General features: G+C 37.7%; 1 protein-coding gene across 1 annotated transcript in view; it reads right to left on the bottom strand.

Annotated features, from left to right (window-relative positions):
- LOC144733741 (receptor-type tyrosine-protein phosphatase beta-like) overlaps nt 1–19,842 on the bottom strand; it is a 73,267-nt gene that overhangs the window by 10,984 nt on the left and 42,441 nt on the right. The window contains exons 4-7 of the mRNA XM_078615763.1: nt 7,140–7,409; nt 5,071–5,340; nt 3,010–3,282; nt 1,247–1,513 (exon numbers count right to left, since the gene is read on the bottom strand). Coding sequence (XP_078471889.1) covers nt 1,247–1,513; nt 3,010–3,282; nt 5,071–5,340; nt 7,140–7,409 — 1,080 coding nt within the window. The remainder of the gene's footprint in view (nt 1–1,246; nt 1,514–3,009; nt 3,283–5,070; nt 5,341–7,139; nt 7,410–19,842) is intronic.

The following is a 19,842-nucleotide window of genomic DNA, read 5'->3' as shown; positions in this document are numbered from 1 at the left end:
GGGTGCGGCATGTGGAGTGACGTCACGAGCGTTAAGGACAGACATTCCTGGGTGATTATCCGAGATATTTGTATTGAATTCTAAACATGTTAATAACTATTAAGTAATTAATCAAACACGCTCCTATGATGTTTAAATATAATACAAACTTGTTCAAATCATTATCTTACCTACACGCTGGATATTCCCAATAACTGGAAAAGGCCAGAGCCTCAATAAGTCTCACTTCGAGAGATTATAATCAAACTTAGCATTCCTCCAAAAGAAGGTACTCAATGTTTATATCAGAGTTGAGTTGAGGGGCATTACATGTGGTCTAAAAGTAAGCTTTCACCACCAATATTATGCATAATAAAGGTCATTTTTGGGTTAGATTGCGTAATATAAATGTGTCGTTAACCCACCACCACCGGACAAAGCCACTTAGTAAGGTTTGTCACGTAAACAAAAACATGGCAGTTACTTCTTCAGCACAACAGTGTGTTGGAGATTAAACCCACAACATTTAAAATTTTGCGTTTTGCTGGTGATTGCAACCAGCTTCATCAGGCAATTTGCCGGAATTGTGAAGAAGTATTCCTGGTTCTGTCTTAAATAGAGGAGCAAAGGTGATGTCAACACTGTAAGCCTATCAGGTGCGATGACCTGGGTGGGGTTAATGTGGTCATATAAATTACAATTAATTATGCTAATCTGATAACATGCAGCACTGTACCTATTCTCGGTTGGGTTAGTCATCGTTAATCAATATACTGTACATTGGAATGATTTTTGTATTTAGTTTAGTTTGTTGTCCTTCCTTCCCCCTACCTCTGATTAACACGGTTTGCTATATACGGTGCTAAGAAGTTCAACACATACCCAGAATATGCATAAACTATACCGATATTAGGAACAGATTCATTTAATCCATAAGCACAGGGTTGGGGATTCTCTTTTTATAAGCTTGTAGATGTTTTATGACAGAACATGTTTGATGATTTAACATATACAACACCTGTTGATTGAATGCGTACCGATTATCAAATGTACAATTAAAAGTACGCAACAAACGTAATATTTGTAATTATTGGAAAGTTCTTAATATGATGTCCATCACTAAAGACGCATTAATTCGGTTATCTAATGTTGTCAATAATGGTTGACATTGAATAAGTGTATTAAATGTTGTCGATTTTTGAGCATGTTTTAAACTAATATCAAACATCAAAGCGATTACACGAGGATGAACGCTGCATATACGTACAGGTCCTGGCAGTGAAGTTGGCTGATGGTTGGGAGTAACTGCCACTGTGCGCTGTTACAGATGCGTTGTAACTTCTACCAGGAACCAGATCTGTAAACACTTGTGTTGTATTGGAGGTCAAATTGTAGCTAATCACTGCTGTTGCGTTCTTAGTGTCATACAAGTAGACCGTGTAGTTGTCAACGTCTCCAGCAATAAAAGGTACCCATGACAAATTCATGGATGTAGAGTTGTTGATGATGATGGTGACATTGACTGTTGGAGGCACTGCAATGGCAAAATCAATAATTAGACATGTATCATTTCAAGGGCTGTATTTACCATGAACTAAAGTTATTTAAGTTAACACCACATCAGAAATAACGGTTACTGTGACATGGACTTCCATTGGACTCGGACATCCTCGCGGTATTCGTGTGCTCTCCTGTTTTCATGAACATTTATTTTACAAAGTAAATCCTTCAATTACGTTCAAAATTCTCTTCAGCCTTCCAAATCCAGTAAACTTCAGCTTTCCTCCTCTGCTTTACAATAATGGTGACTCATGGTATAATGTAATCATTTATTAATTTGTATAGAATTCTAAACATGTTAATCGCTATTAAGTAATGCATAAAGCACGCTCATATGGTGTATAAATATAATACAAACTTGTTCAAATCATTATATTACTTAATGCTGGATATTCCCAATAACCGGAAAAGCTAGAGCCTCAATGAGTCTCGCTTCCAGAGATAATGATGAAGTTTACCATTCCTCCAAAAGAAGGCACTCAATGTTCATATCAGCCTTGTGTCGAGCGGAATTGCATAAGCAGTCTAAAAGTAAGCTTTCACCATCATTATGCATAATAAAGGTAATGTTTGCGGTTTGATCGCGTAAATATAAATGTGTCATAAACCCACCACTACCCGACACAGCCAATTAGTTAGGTTGGTCACGTAAACAAAAACACGCCAGTTACTTCTTCAGCACAACGGTGTGTTAGAGATTAAACCCATAACATTTACAATTTGGCGTATTGCTGGTGATTACAACCAGCTTCATCAGGCGATTTGCCAGAATTGTGAAGAAGTCTTTCTGGTTCGGTCTTAAATAGAGTAAAGGTGATGTCATCACTGTGAGCCTATCAGATGCAAATACCAGGGTGCGGTTAATGTGGTCATATAAATAACAATTAATTATGTTAATCTGAGAATATGCAGCACTGTACCTATTATCGGTTGGGTTCGTCACAGTTCATAAATATACTGTCGAGCGGAATGATTTTGTATTTAGTTTAGTTTGTTGTCCTTCCCCGTAACTCTGATTAACACGGTTGACTATGTTCGGTGCTAAAAAATTGCAACATACAAACCTATAATATGCATAAAATATACCGATATTCGGAACAGATTCACGTAATCCAAATGCACATTGTTGGGACCTGCCATTCTCGTTTTCTATGCTTGTAGATATTTCATGACCGAACATGTTTGATCATTTAACATATACAACACCTGTAGATTTAATTTGTACCGATTATCAAATGTACAATTAATTCGTTACTTTTTAAAGTACGCAGCAAACTTATTTTTTAACTCCTGAAAATTACTTCATATGTTCTAGATCCCTAAATACATACTAATTAAGTTATTTAATGCTGTCAATAATGGGGGACATTGAGTAAGTGTATTCAATGTTGTCGATTTTTTTTGCATGTTTTGAAAACATATCAAACATCAAACTGATTACACGAAGATGAACGCTGCTTATATACGTACAGGTTCTTTCACGGACGTTGGCTGATGATTGGATGTCAATGCCACTGTGCATTGTTACAGACGCCTGGTAAAGTCTACCAGGAACCAGACCTGTAAACTCTTTTGTTGTAATGGTGGAGGGGAAATTGGAGCTCTGCACTGCTGTTGCGTTCTTAGATTCAGTCAAGTAGACCGTGTAGTTGTCAACGTCTACAGCGAGAAGATTCGTTTCCCATGAGACATTCATGGCTGTAGAGTTGATGGGGCTGATGGTGACATTGACTGATGGAATCACTGCAACGGCAAAATCAATATTTAGAGATGTACACATTTCAGGGTATGTGTTTGTCATAAACTAAAGTCATTAAAGTAATACCACATCAGATACAACGGTTACTGTGATATGAACTTCCATTGGACTCGGACATCCACACGGTATTCGAGTGCTCTCCTGTTTTCTTGAACATATATTTTACAAACTAAATCCTTCAATTACGTTAGAAAGTCTCTTCAGCCTTACAAATCTAGTAAACTTTAGCTTTCCACCTCTGCTTTACAATAATGGTGACTCATGTTATACTGTAATTCTTTGTTAACTAGCTTATAGCCCGTCCAAGGACGGGTGGAAATTGCAGTTAATATGAAATATTCAATCGAAACTAATGACCCGCTCGTGATTATTCGTTGGGTCTTTCGGTAAAGTCACATGAGTTTTCCGAAAGACCCAAAGAATATGAATTCCTGCAGTGACGAAGGCTTTAAGCCACTCATGATTATTAATGAGAGGGTGGGGGCGGGGTCCACGTGAGTGACGTAATCAGCTCATGATTATTAATAAGGTGTGCGAGATGTGGAGTGACGTCACGAGCGTTAAGGACAGACATTCCTGGGTGATTATCGTATATATTTGTATTGAATTCTAAACATGTTAATAACTATTAAGTAATTAATCAAACACGCTCCTATGATGTGTAAATATAATACAAACTTGTTCAAATCATTATCTTACTTACACGCTGGATAATCCCAATAACTGGAAAAGGCCAGAGCCTCAATGAGTCTCACTTCGAGAGATTATAATCAAACTTAGCATTCCTCCAAAAGGTACTCAATGTTTATATCAGAGTTGTGTTGAGGGGCATTACATGTGGTCTAAAAGTAAGCTTTCACCACCAATATTATGCATAATAAAGGTCATTTTTGGGTTAGATTGCGTAATATAAATGTGTCGTTAACCCACCACCACCGGACAAAGCCACTTAGTAAGGTTTGTCATGTAAACAAAAACATGGCAGTTACTTCTTCAGCACAACAGTGTGTTGGAGATTAAACCCACAACATTTAAAATTTTGCGTTTTGCTGGTGATTGCAACCAGCTTCATCAGGCGATTTGCTGGAATTGTGAAGAAGTCTTCCTGGTTCTGTCTTAAATAGAGGCGTAACGGTGATGTCATCACTGTGAGCCTATCAGGTGCGAAGACCAGGGTGGGGTCAATGTGGTCATATAAATTACAATGAATTATGTTCATGTTAGAATATGCAGCACTGTACCTATTATCGGTTGGGTTCGTCACCGTTTATCAATATACTGTACATTGGAATGATTTTTGTATTTAGTTTAGTTTGTTGTCCTTCCCCCTACCTCTGATTAAAACGGTTTGCCATATAAGGTGCTAAGAAGTTCAACACATACCCAGAATATGCATAAACTATACCGATATTATTAACAGATTCATGTAATCTATAAGCACAGGGTTGGGGATTTTCTGTTTTTAAGCTTGCAGATGTTTTATGACGGAACATGTTTGATAATTTTACATATACAACACCGGTTGATTGAATGTGTACCGAATATCAAATGTACAATTAAAAATACGCAACAAACGTAATATTTTCAAATCTTGGAAAATACTGCATATGATACCCATCATTAAAGACGTATGAATTCCGTTATTTAATGCTGTCAATAATTGGGGACACATTTAAGAAGTGTTTGAAATTTTGTAGATTTTTTAGCATGTTTTGAACAAATATCAAACATCAAAGCCATTACACGAAGATGAACGCTGCTTATGTACGTACAGGTCCTGGCAGTGAAGTTGGCTGATGGTTGGGAGTAACTGCCACTGTGCGCTGTTACAGATGCCTGGTAACTTCTACCAGGAACCAGATCTGTAAACACTTGTGTTGCAATGTTGGAGGACACAACGGAGCTGTTCACTGCTGTTGGGTTATTGGTTTCATTCAAGTAAACCGTGTAGTTGTCAACGTCTGCAGGAATTGTAGGTGCCCATGAGACATTCATGGCTGTAGAGTTGATGGGGATGATGGCGACATTGACTGTTGGAGGAACTGCAACGGCAAATACAATATTTACACACGTACACATTTCAAGAGCTGCATTTGCCATAAACTAAAGTCATTAAAGTAACACCACGTTAGATACAACGGTTACTGTGATATGGATTTCCATTTGACTCGGACATCATCGCGGTATTCGTGTGCTCCGCTGTTTTCATGAATATTCATTTTACAAACAAACTAAATCCTTCAATTACGTCAGAAAATCTCTTCAGCCTTCCAAATCCGGTAAACTTAAGCTTTCCACCTATGCTTTACAATAATGGTGACTCATGTTATACTGTAATTATTTATTAACTAGCTTATAGTCCGTCCAAGGACGGTTGGAAATTGCAGTTAATATGAAATATTCAATCGAAACTAATAACCCGCTCGTGATTATTCTTTGGGTCTTTCGGGAAAGTCACATGAGTTTTCCGAAAGACCCAAAGAATATGAATTCCTGCAGTGACGAAGGCTTTAAGCCACTCATGATTATTAATGAGAGGGTGGGGGCGCGGTCCACGTGAGTGACTTGATCAGCTCATGATTATTAATGAGGGGTGCGGCATGTGGAGTGACGTCACGAGCGTTAAGGACAGACATTCCTGGGTGATTATCCGAGATATTTGTATTGAAGTCTAAACATGTTAATAACTATTAAGTAATTAATCAAACACGCTCCTATGATGTTTAAATATAATACAAACTTGTTCAAATCATTACCTTTCACACTGGATATTCCCAATAACTGGAAAAGGTCAGAGCCTCAATGAGTCTCGCTTCGAGAGATTATAATCAAACTTAGCATTCCTCCAAAAGAAGGGACTCAATGTTAATATCAGAATTGTGTCAAGCCGCATTGCATAAGCAGTCTAAAAGTATGCTTTCACAACCAATATTATGCATAATAAAGGTTATTTTGGGGGTTTGATCGCGTAAATATAAATGTGTCATAAACCCACCACTACCCGACACAGCCAATTAGTAAGGTTTGTCACGTAAACAAAAACATGCCAGTTACTTCTTCATCACAGTGGTGTGTTGGACATTAAACCCACAACATTTACAATTTGGCGTATTACTGGTGATTACAACCAGCTTCATCAGGCGATTTGCCAGAATAGTGAAGAAGTCTTCCTGGTTCTGTCTTAAATAGAGGAGCAAAGGTGATGTCATCACTGTGAGCCTATCAGGTGCGAAGACCAGGGTGGGGTCAATGTGGTCATATAAATTACAATGAATTATGTTCATGTTAGAATATGCAGCACTGTACCTATTATCGGTTGGGTTCGTCACCGTTTATCAATATACTGTACATTGAAATGATTTTTGTATTTAGTTTAGTTTGTTGTCCTTCCCCGTACCTCTGATTAACACGGTTTGCCATATAAGGTGCTAAGAAGTTCAACACATACCCAGAATATGCATAAACTATACCGATATTAGGAACAGATTCATGTAATCCATAAGCACAGGGTTGGTGATTCTCTGTTTTTAAGCTTGCAGATGTTTTATGCCGGAACATGTTTGCTTATTTAACATATACAACACCGGTTGATTGAATGTGTACCGAATATCAAATGTACAATTAAAAATACGCAACAAACGTAATATTTTCAAATCTTGGAAAATACTGCATATGATGCCCATCACTAAAGACGTATGAATTCCGTTATTTAATGCTGTCAATAGTTGGGGACACATTTAAGAAGTGTTTGAAATTTTGTAGATTTTTTAGCATGTTTTGAACAAATATCAAACATCAAAGCCATTACACGAAGATGAACGCTGCATATATATATACGTACAGGTCCTGGCAGTGAAGTTGGCTGATGGTTGGGAGTAACTGCCACTGTGCGCTGTTACAGATGCCTGGTAACTTCTACCAGGAACCAGACCTGTAAACACTTGTGTTGCAATGTTGGAGGACAAATCGGAGCTGTTCACTGCTGTTGCGTTATTGGTTTCATTCAAGTAAACCGTGTAGCTGTCAACGTCTGCAGGAAATGTAGGTGCCCATGAGACATTCATGGCTGTAGAGTTGATGGGGATGATGGCGACATTGACTGTTGGAGGAACTGCAACGGCAAATACAATATTTACACACGTACACATTTCAAGAGCTGCATTTGCCATAAACTAAAGTCATTAAAGTAACACCACGTTAGATACAACGGTTACTGTGATATGGATTTCCATTGGACTCGGACATCCTCGCGGTATTCGTGTGCTCCGCTGTTTTCATGAACATTCATTTTACAAATCAAACTAAATCCTTCAATTACGTCAGACAATCTCTTCAGCCTTCCAAATCCAGTAAACTTAAGCTTTCCACCTCTGCTTTACAATAATGGTGACTCATGTTATACTGTACTTATTTATTAACTAGCTTATAGCCCGTCCAAGGATGGGTGGAAATTGCAGTTAATATGAAATATTCAATCGAAACTAATAACCCGCTCGTGATTATTCTTTGGGTCTTTCGGGAAAGTCACATGAGTTTTCCGAAAGACCCAGGGAATATGAATTCCTGCAGTGACGAAGGCTTTAAGCCACTCATGATTATTAATGAGAGGGTGGGGGCGGGGTCCACGTGAATGACTTGATCAGTTCATGATTATTAAAGAGGGGTGCGGCATGTGGAGTGACGTCACGAGCGTTAAGGACAGACATTCCTGGGTGATTATCCGAGATATTTGTATTGAATTCTAAACATGTTAATAACTATTAAGTAATGAATCAAACACGCTCCTATGATGTTTAAATATAATACAAACTTGTTCAAATCATTATCTTACCTACACGCTGGATATTCCCAATAACTGGAAAAGGCCAGAGCCTCAATAAGTCTCACTTCGAGAGATTATAATCAAACTTAGCATTCCTCCAAAAGAAGGTACTCAATGTTTATATCAGAGTTGAGTTGAGGGGCATTACATGTGGTCTAAAAGTAAGCTTTCACCACCAATATTATGCATAATAAAGGTCACCACCGGACAAAGCCACTTAGTAAGGTTTGTCACGTAAACAAAAACATGGCAGTTACTTCTTCAGCACAACAGTGTGTTGGAGATTAAACCCACAACATTTAAAATTTTGCGTTTTGCTGGTGATTGCAACCAGCTTCATCAGGCAATTTGCCGGAATTGTGAAGAAGTATTCCTGGTTCTGTCTTAAATAGAGGAGCAAAGGTGATGTCATCACTGTAAGCCTATCAGGTGCGATGACCTGGGTGGGGTTAATGTGGTCATATGAATTACAATTAATTATGCTAATCTGATAACATGCAGCACTGTACCTATTCTCGGTTGGGTTAGTCATCGTTAATCAATATACTGTACATTGGAATGATTTTTGTATTTAGTTTAGTTTGTTGTCCTTCCTTCCCCCTACCTCTGATTAACACGGTTTGCTATATACGGTGCTAAGAAGTTCAACACATACCCAGAATATGCATAAACTATACCGATATTAGGAACAGATTCATGTAATCCATAAGCACAGGGTTGGGGATTCTCTTTTTATAAGCTTGTAGATGTTTTATGACAGAACATGTTTGATGATTTAACATATACAACACCTGTTGATTGAATGCGTACCGATTATCAAATGTACAATTAAAAGTACGCAACAAACGTAATATTTGTAATTATTGGAAAGTTCTTAATATGATGTCCATCACTAAAGACGCATTAATTCGGTTATCTAATGTTGTCAATAATGGTTGACATTGAATAAGTGTATTAAATGTTGTCGATTTTTGAGCATGTTTTAAACTAATATCAAACATCAAAGCGATTACACGAGGATGAACGCTGCATATACGTACAGGTCCTGGCAGTGAAGTTGGCTGATGGTTGGGAGTAACTGCCACTGTGCGCTGTTACAGATGCGTTGTAACTTCTACCAGGAACCAGATCTGTAAACACTTGTGTTGTATTGGAGGTCAAATTGTAGCTAATCACTGCTGTTGCGTTCTTAGTGTCATACAAGTAGACCGTGTAGTTGTCAACGTCTCCAGCAATAAAAGGTACCCATGACAAATTCATGGATGTAGAGTTGTTGATGATGATGGTGACATTGACTGTTGGAGGCACTGCAATGGCAAAATCAATAATTAGACATGTATCATTTCAAGGGCTGTATTTACCATGAACTAAAGTTATTTAAGTTAACACCACATCAGAAATAACGGTTACTGTGACATGGACTTCCATTGGACTCGGACATCCTCGCGGTATTCGTGTGCTCTCCTGTTTTCATGAACATTTATTTTACAAAGTAAATCCTTCAATTACGTTCAAAATTCTCTTCAGCCTTCCAAATCCAGTAAACTTCAGCTTTCCTCCTCTGCTTTACAATAATGGTGACTCATGGTATAATGTAATCATTTATTAATTTGTATAGAATTCTAAACATGTTAATCGCTATTAAGTAATGCATAAAGCACGCTCATATGGTGTATAAATATAATACAAACTTGTTCAAATCATTATATTACTTAATGCTGGATATTCCCAATAACCGGAAAAGCCAGAGCCTCAATGAGTCTCGCTTCCAGAGATAATGATGAAGTTTACCATTCCTCCAAAAGAAGGCACTCAATGTTCATATCAGCCTTGTGTCGAGCGGAATTGCATAAGCAGTCTAAAAGTAAGCTTTCACCATCATTATGCATAATAAAGGTAATGTTTGCGGTTTGATCGCGTAAATATAAATGTGTCATAAACCCACCACTACCCGACACAGCCAATTAGTTAGGTTGGTCACGTAAACAAAAACATGCCAGTTACTTCTTCAGCACAACGGTGTGTTAGAGATTAAACCCATAACATTTACAATTTGGCGTATTGCTGGTGATTACAACCAGCTTCATCAGGCGATTTGCCAGAATTGTGAAGAAGTCTTTCTGGTTCGGTCTTAAATAGAGTAAAGGTGATGTCATCACTGTGAGCCTATCAGATGCAAATACCAGGGTGCGGTTAATGTGGTCATATAAATAACAATTAATTATGTTAATCTGAGAATATGCAGCACTGTACCTATTATCGGTTGGGTTCGTCACAGTTCATAAATATACTGTCGAGCGGAATGATTTTGTATTTAGTTTAGTTTGTTGTCCTTCCCCGTAACTCTGATTAACACGGTTGACTATGTTCGGTGCTAAAAAATTGCAACATACAAACCTATAATATGCATAAAATATACCGATATTCGGAACAGATTCACGTAATCCAAATGCACATTGTTGGGACCTGCCATTCTCGTTTTCTATGCTTGTAGATATTTCATGACCGAACATGTTTGATCATTTAACATATACAACACCTGTAGATTTAATTTGTACCGATTATCAAATGTACAATTAATTCGTTACTTTTTAAAGTACGCAGCAAACTTATTTTTTAACTCCTGAAAATTACTTCATATGTTCTAGATCCCTAAATACATACTAATTAAGTTATTTAATGCTGTCAATAATGGGGGACATTGAGTAAGTGTATTCAATGTTGTCGATTTTTTTTGCATGTTTTGAAAACATATCAAACATCAAACTGATTACACGAAGATGAACGCTGCTTATATACGTACAGGTTCTTTCACGGACGTTGGCTGATGATTGGATGTCAATGCCACTGTGCATTGTTACAGACGCCTGGTAAAGTCTACCAGGAACCAGACCTGTAAACTCTTTTGTTGTAATGGTGGAGGGGAAATTGGAGCTCTGCACTGCTGTTGCGTTCTTAGATTCAGTCAAGTAGACCGTGTAGTTGTCAACGTCTACAGCGAGAAGATTCGTTTCCCATGAGACATTCATGGCTGTAGAGTTGATGGGGCTGATGGTGACATTGACTGATGGAATCACTGCAACGGCAAAATCAATATTTAGAGATGTACACATTTCAGGGTATGTATTTGTCATAAACTAAAGTCATTAAAGTAATACCACATCAGATACAACGGTTACTGTGATATGAACTTCCATTGGACTCGGACATCCACACGGTATTCGAGTGCTCTCCTGTTTTCTTGAACATATATTTTACAAACTAAATCCTTCAATTACGTTAGAAAGTCTCTTCAGCCTTACAAATCTAGTAAACTTAAGCTTTCCACCTCTGCTTTACAATAATGGTGACTCATGTTATACTGTAATTCTTTATTAACTAGCTTATAGCCCGTCCAAGGACGGGTGGAAATTGCAGTTAATATGAAATATTCAATCGAAACTAATGACCCGCTCTTGAATATTCTTTGGGTCTTTCGGTAAAGTCACTTGAGTTTTCCGAAAGACCCAGGGAATATGAATTCCTGCAGTGACGAAGGCTTTAAGCCACTCATGATTATTAATGAGAGGGTGGGGGCGCGGTCCACGTGAGTGACTTGATCAGCTCATGATTATTAATGAGGGGTGCGGCATGTGGAGTGACGTCACGAGCGTTAAGGACAGACATTCCTGGGTGATTATCCGAGATATTTGTATTGAATTCTAAACATGTTAATAACTATTAAGTAATTAATCAAACACGCTCCTATGATGTTTAAATATAATACAAACTTGTTCAAATCATTATCTTACCTACACGCTGGATATTCCCAATAACTGGAAAAGGCCAGAGCCTCAATAAGTCTCACTTCGAGAGATTATAATCAAACTTAGCATTCCTCCAAAAGAAGGTACTCAATGTTTATATCAGAGTTGAGTTGAGGGGCATTACATGTGGTCTAAAAGTAAGCTTTCACCACCAATATTATGCATAATAAAGGTCATTTTTGGGTTAGATTGCGTAATATAAATGTGTCGTTAACCCACCACCACCGGACAAAGCCACTTAGTAAGGTTTGTCACGTAAACAAAAACATGGCAGTTACTTCTTCAGCACAACAGTGTGTTGGAGATTAAACCCACAACATTTAAAATTTTGCGTTTTGCTGGTGATTGCAACCAGCTTCATCAGGCAATTTGCCGGAATTGTGAAGAAGTATTCCTGGTTCTGTCTTAAATAGAGGAGCAAAGGTGATGTCAACACTGTAAGCCTATCAGGTGCGATGACCTGGGTGGGGTTAATGTGGTCATATAAATTACAATTAATTATGCTAATCTGATAACATGCAGCACTGTACCTATTCTCGGTTGGGTTAGTCATCGTTAATCAATATACTGTACATTGGAATGATTTTTGTATTTAGTTTAGTTTGTTGTCCTTCCTTCCCCCTACCTCTGATTAACACGGTTTGCTATATACGGTGCTAAGAAGTTCAACACATACCCAGAATATGCATAAACTATACCGATATTAGGAACAGATTCATTTAATCCATAAGCACAGGGTTGGGGATTCTCTTTTTATAAGCTTGTAGATGTTTTATGACAGAACATGTTTGATGATTTAACATATACAACACCTGTTGATTGAATGCGTACCGATTATCAAATGTACAATTAAAAGTACGCAACAAACGTAATATTTGTAATTATTGGAAAGTTCTTAATATGATGTCCATCACTAAAGACGCATTAATTCGGTTATCTAATGTTGTCAATAATGGTTGACATTGAATAAGTGTATTAAATGTTGTCGATTTTTGAGCATGTTTTAAACTAATATCAAACATCAAAGTGATTACACGAGGATGAACGCTGCATATACGTACAGGTCCTGGCAGTGAAGTTGGCTGATGGTTGGGAGTAACTGCCACTGTGCGCTGTTACAGATGCGTTGTAACTTCTACCAGGAACCAGATCTGTAAACACTTGTGTTGTATTGGAGGTCAAATTGTAGCTAATCACTGCTGTTGCGTTCTTAGTGTCATACAAGTAGACCGTGTAGTTGTCAACGTCTCCAGCAATAAAAGGTACCCATGACAAATTCATGGATGTAGAGTTGTTGATGATGATGGTGACATTGACTGTTGGAGGCACTGCAATGGCAAAATCAATAATTAGACATGTATCATTTCAAGGGCTGTATTTACCATGAACTAAAGTTATTTAAGTTAACACCACATCAGAAATAACGGTTACTGTGACATGGACTTCCATTGGACTCGGACATCCTCGCGGTATTCGTGTGCTCTCCTGTTTTCATGAACATTTATTTTACAAACTAAATCCTTCAATTACGTTCAAAATTCTCTTCAGCCTTCCAAATCCAGTAAACTTCAGCTTTCCTCCTCTGCTTTACAATAATGGTGACTCATGGTATAATGTAATCATTTATTAATTTGTATAGGATTCTAAACATGTTAATCGCTATTAAGTAATGCATAAAGCACGCTCATATGGTGTATAAATATAATACAAACTTGTTCAAATCATTATATTACTTAATGCTGGATATTCCCAATAACCGGAAAAGCCAGAGCCTCAATGAGTCTCGCTTCCAGAGATAATGATGAAGTTTACCATTCCTCCAAAAGAAGGCACTCAATGTTCATATCAGCCTTGTGTCGAGCGGAATTGCATAAGCAGTCTAAAAGTAAGCTTTCACCATCATTATGCATAATAAAGGTAATGTTTGCGGTTTGATCGCGTAAATATAAATGTGTCATAAACCCACCACTACCCGACACAGCCAATTAGTTAGGTTGGTCACGTAAACAAAAACACGCCAGTTACTTCTTCAGCACAACGGTGTGTTAGAGATTAAACCCATAACATTTACAATTTGGCGTATTGCTGGTGATTACAACCAGCTTCATCAGGCGATTTGCCAGAATTGTGAAGAAGTCTTTCTGGTTCGGTCTTAAATAGAGTAAAGGTGATGTCATCACTGTGAGCCTATCAGATGCAAATACCAGGGTGCGGTTAATGTGGTCATATAAATAACAATTAATTATGTTAATCTGAGAATATGCAGCACTGTACCTATTATCGGTTGGGTTCGTCACAGTTCATAAATATACTGTCGAGCGGAATGATTTTGTATTTAGTTTAGTTTGTTGTCCTTCCCCGTAACTCTGATTAACACGGTTGACTATGTTCGGTGCTAAAAAATTGCAACATACAAACCTATAATATGCATAAAATATACCGATATTCGGAACAGATTCACGTAATCCAAATGCACATTGTTGGGACCTGCCATTCTCGTTTTCTATGCTTGTAGATATTTCATGACCGAACATGTTTGATCATTTAACATATACAACACCTGTAGATTTAATTTGTACCGATTATCAAATGTACAATTAATTCGTTACTTTTTAAAGTACGCAGCAAACTTATTTTTTAACTCCTGAAAATTACTTCATATGTTCTAGATCCCTAAATACATACTAATTAAGTTATTTAATGCTGTCAATAATGGGGGACATTGAGTAAGTGTATTCAATGTTGTCGATTTTTTTTGCATGTTTTGAAAACATATCAAACATCAAACTGATTACACGAAGATGAACGCTGCTTATATACGTACAGGTTCTTTCACGGACGTTGGCTGATGATTGGATGTCAATGCCACTGTGCATTGTTACAGACGCCTGGTAAAGTCTACCAGGAACCAGACCTGTAAACTCTTTTGTTGTAATGGTGGAGGGGAAATTGGAGCTCTGCACTGCTGTTGCGTTCTTAGATTCAGTCAAGTAGACCGTGTATTTGTCAACGTCTACAGCGAGAAGATTCGTTTCCCATGAGACATTCATGGCTGTAGAGTTGATGGGGCTGATGGTGACATTGACTGATGGAATCACTGCAACGGCAAAATCAATATTTAGAGATGTACACATTTCAGGGTATGTATTTGTCATAAACTAAAGTCATTAAAGTAATACCACATCAGATACAACGGTTACTGTGATATGAACTTCCATTGGACTCGGACATCCACACGGTATTCGAGTGCTCTCCTGTTTTCTTGAACATATATTTTACAAACTAAATCCTTCAATTACGTTAGAAAGTCTCTTCAGCCTTACAAATCTAGTAAACTTAAGCTTTCCACCTCTGCTTTACAATAATGGTGACTCATGTTATACTGTAATTCTTTATTAACTAGCTTATAGCCCGTCCAAGGACGGGTGGAAATTGCAGTTAATATGAAATATTCAATCGAAACTAATGACCCGCTCTTGAATATTCTTTGGGTCTTTCGGTAAAGTCACTTGAGTTTTCCGAAAGACCCAGGGAATATGAATTCCTGCAGTGACGAAGGCTTTAAGCCACTCATGATTATTAATGAGAGGGTGGGGGCGCGGTCCACGTGAGTGACTTGATCAGCTCATGATTATTAATGAGGGGTGCGGCATGTGGAGTGACGTCACGAGCGTTAAGGACAGACATTCCTGGGTGATTATCCGAGATATTTGTATTGAATTCTAAACATGTTAATAACTATTAAGTAATTAATCAAACACGCTCCTATGATGTTTAAATATAATACAAACTTGTTCAAATCATTATCTTACCTACACGCTGGATATTCCCAATAACTGGAAAAGGCCAGAGCCTCAATAAGTCTCACTTCGAGAGATTATAATCAAACTTAGCATTCCTCCAAAAGAAGGTACTCAATGTTTATATCAGAGTTGAGTTGAGGGGCATTACATGTGGTCTAAAAGTAAGCTTTCACCACCAATATTATGCATAATAAAGGTCATTTTTGGGTTAGATTGCGTAATATAAATGTGTCGTTAACCCACCACCACCGGACAAAGCCACTTAGTAAGGTTTGTCACGTAAACAAAAACATGGCAGTTACTTCTTCAGCACAACAGTGTGTTGGAGATTAAACCCACAACATTTAAAATTTTGCGTTTTGCTGGTGATTGCAACCAGCTTCATCAGGCGATTTGCTGGAATTGTGAAGAAGTCTTCCTGGTTCGGTCTTAAATAGAGGAGCAAAGGTGATGTCAACACTGTAAGCCTATCAGGTGCGATGACCTGGGTGGGGTTAATGTGGTCATATAAATTACAATTAATTATGCTAATCTGATAACATGCAGCACTGTACCTATTCTCGGTTGGGTTAGTCATCGTTAATCAATATACTGTACATTGGAATGATTTTTGTATTTAGTTTAGTTTGTTGTCCTTCCTTCCCCCTACCTCTGATTAACACGGTTTGCTATATACGGTGCTAAGAAGTTCAACACATACCCAGAATATGCATAAACTATACCGATATTAGGAACAGATTCATGTAATCCATAAGCACAGGGTTGGGGATTCTCTTTTTATAAGCTTGTAGATGTTTTATGACAGAACATGTTTGATGATTTAACATATACAACACCTGTTGATTGAATGCGTACCGATTATCAAATGTACAATTAAAAGTACGCAACAAACGTAATATTTGTAATTATTGGAAAGTTCTTAATATGATGTCCATCACTAAAGACGCATTAATTCGGTTATCTAATGTTGTCAATAATGGTTGACATTGAATAAGTGTATTAAATGTTGTCGATTTTTGAGCATGTTTTAAACTAATATCAAACATCAAAGTGATTACACGAGGATGAACGCTGCATATACGTACAGGTCCTGGCAGTGAAGTTGGCTGATGGTTGGGAGTAACTGCCACTGTGCGCTGTTACAGATGCGTTGTAACTTCTACCAGGAACCAGATCTGTAAACACTTGTGTTGTATTGGAGGTCAAATTGTAGCTAATCACTGCTGTTGCGTTCTTAGTGTCATACAAGTAGACCGTGTAGTTGTCAACGTCTCCAGCAATAAAAGGTACCCATGACAAATTCATGGATGTAGAGTTGTTGATGATGATGGTGACATTGACTGTTGGAGGCACTGCAATGGCAAAATCAATAATTAGACATGTATCATTTCAAGGGCTGTATTTACCATGAACTAAAGTTATTTAAGTTAACACCACATCAGAAATAACGGTTACTGTGACATGGACTTCCATTGGACTCGGACATCCTCGCGGTATTCGTGTGCTCTCCTGTTTTCATGAACATTTATTTTACAAACTAAATCCTTCAATTACGTTCAAAATTCTCTTCAGCCTTCCAAATCCAGTAAACTTCAGCTTTCCTCCTCTGCTTTACAATAATGGTGACTCATGGTATAATGTAATCATTTATTAATTTGTATAGGATTCTAAACATGTTAATCGCTATTAAGTAATGCATAAAGCACGCTCATATGGTGTATAAATATAATACAAACTTGTTCAAATCATTATATTACTTAATGCTGGATATTCCCAATAACCGGAAAAGCTAGAGCCTCAATGAGTCTCGCTTCCAGAGATAATGATGAAGTTTACCATTCCTCCAAAAGAAGGCACTCAATGTTCATATCAGCCTTGTGTCGAGCGGAATTGCATAAGCAGTCTAAAAGTAAGCTTTCACCATCATTATGCATAATAAAGGTAATGTTTGCGGTTTGATCGCGTAAATATAAATGTGTCATAAACCCACCACTACCCGACACAGCCAATTAGTTAGGTTGGTCACGTAAACAAAAACATGCCAGTTACTTCTTCAGCACAACGGTGTGTTAGAGATTAAACCCACAACATTTACAATTTGGCGTATTGCTGGTGATTACAACCAGCTTCATCAGGCGATTTGCCAGAATTGTGAAGAAGTCTTTCTGGTTCGGTCTTAAATAGAGTAAAGGTGATGTCATCACTGTGAGCCTATCAGATGCAAATACCAGGGTGCGGTTAATGTGGTCATATAAATAACAATTAATTATGTTAATCTGAGAATATGCAGCACTGTACCTATTATCGGTTGGGTTCGTCACAGTTCATAAATATACTGTCGAGCGGAATGATTTTGTATTTAGTTTAGTTTGTTGTCCTTCCCCGTAACTCTGATTAACACGGTTGACTATGTTCGGTGCTAAAAAATTGCAACATACAAACCTATAATATGCATAAAATATACCGATATTCGGAACAGATTCACGTAATCCAAATGCACATTGTTGGGACCTGCCATTCTCGTTTTCTATGCTTGTAGATATTTCATGACCGAACATGTTTGATCATTTAACATATACAACACCTGTAGATTTAATTTGTACCGATTATCAAATGTACAATTAATTCGTTACTTTTTAAAGTACGCAGCAAACTTATTTTTTAACTCCTGAAAATTACTTCATATGTTCTAGATCCCTAAATACATACTAATTAAGTTATTTAATGCTGTCAATAATGGGGGACATTGAGTAAGTGTATTCAATGTTGTCGATTTTTTTTGCATGTTTTGAAAACATATCAAACATCAAACTGATTACACGAAGATGAACGCTGCTTATATACGTACAGGTTCTTTCACGGACGTTGGCTGATGATTGGATGTCAATGCCACTGTGCATTGTTACAGACGCCTGGTAAAGTCTACCAGGAACCAGACCTGTAAACTCTTTTGTTGTAATGGTGGAGGGGAAATTGGAGCTCTGCACTGCTGTTGCGTTCTTAGATTCAGTCAAGTAGACCGTGTAGTTGTCAACGTCTACAGCGAGAAGATTCGTTTCCCATGAGACATTCATGGCTGTAGAGTTGATGGGGCTGATGGTGACATTGACTGATGGAATCACTGCAACGGCAAAATCAATATTTAGAGATGTACACATTTCAGGGTATGTATTTGTCATAAACTAAAGTCATTAAAGTAATACCACATCAGATACAACGGTTACTGTGATATGAACTTCCATTGGACTCGGACATCCACACGGTATTCGAGTGCTCTCCTGTTTTCTTGAACATATATTTTACAAACTAAATCCTTCAATTACGTTAGAAAGTCTCTTCAGCCTTACAAATCTAGTAAACTTAAGCTTTCCACCTCTGCTTTACAATAATGGTGACTCATGTTATACTGTAATTCTTTATTAACTAGCTTATAGCCCGTCCAAGGACGGGTGGAAATTGCAGTTAATATGAAATATTCAATCGAAACTAATGACCCGCTCTTGAATATTCTTTGGGTCTTTCGGTAAAGTCACTTGAGTTTTCCGAAAGACCCAGGGAATATGAATTCCTGCAGTGACGAAGGCTTTAAGCCACTCATGATTATTAATGAGAGGGTGGGGGCGCGGTCCACGTGAGTGACTTGATCAGCTCATGATTATTAATGAGGGGTGCGGCATGTGGAGTGACGTCACGAGCGTTAAGGACAGACATTCCTGGGTGATTATCCGAGATATTTGTATTGAATTCTAAACATGTTAATAACTATTAAGTAATTAATCAAACACGCTCCTATGATGTTTAAATATAATACAAACTTGTTCAAATCATTATCTTACCTACACGCTGGATATTCCCAATAACTGGAAAAGGCCAGAGCCTCAATAAGTCTCACTTCGAGAGATTATAATCAAACTTAGCATTCCTCCAAAAGAAGGTACTCAATGTTTATATCAGAGTTGAGTTGAGGGGCATTACATGTGGTCTAAAAGTAAGCTTTCACCACCAATATTATGCATAATAAAGGTCATTTTTGGGTTAGATTGCGTAATATAAATGTGTCGTTAACCCACCACCACCGGACAAAGCCACTTAGTAAGGTTTGTCACGTAAACA

This window comes from Lampetra planeri, chromosome 48 (genome assembly GCF_965212315.1).
Source record: "Lampetra planeri chromosome 48, kcLamPlan1.2.h2, whole genome shotgun sequence".
Taxonomy (NCBI): Eukaryota; Metazoa; Chordata; class Hyperoartia; order Petromyzontiformes; family Petromyzontidae; genus Lampetra; species Lampetra planeri.
The sequence above is the reverse complement of the archived record's forward strand: the minus strand, read 5'-3'. Positions and strand labels throughout refer to the sequence as shown.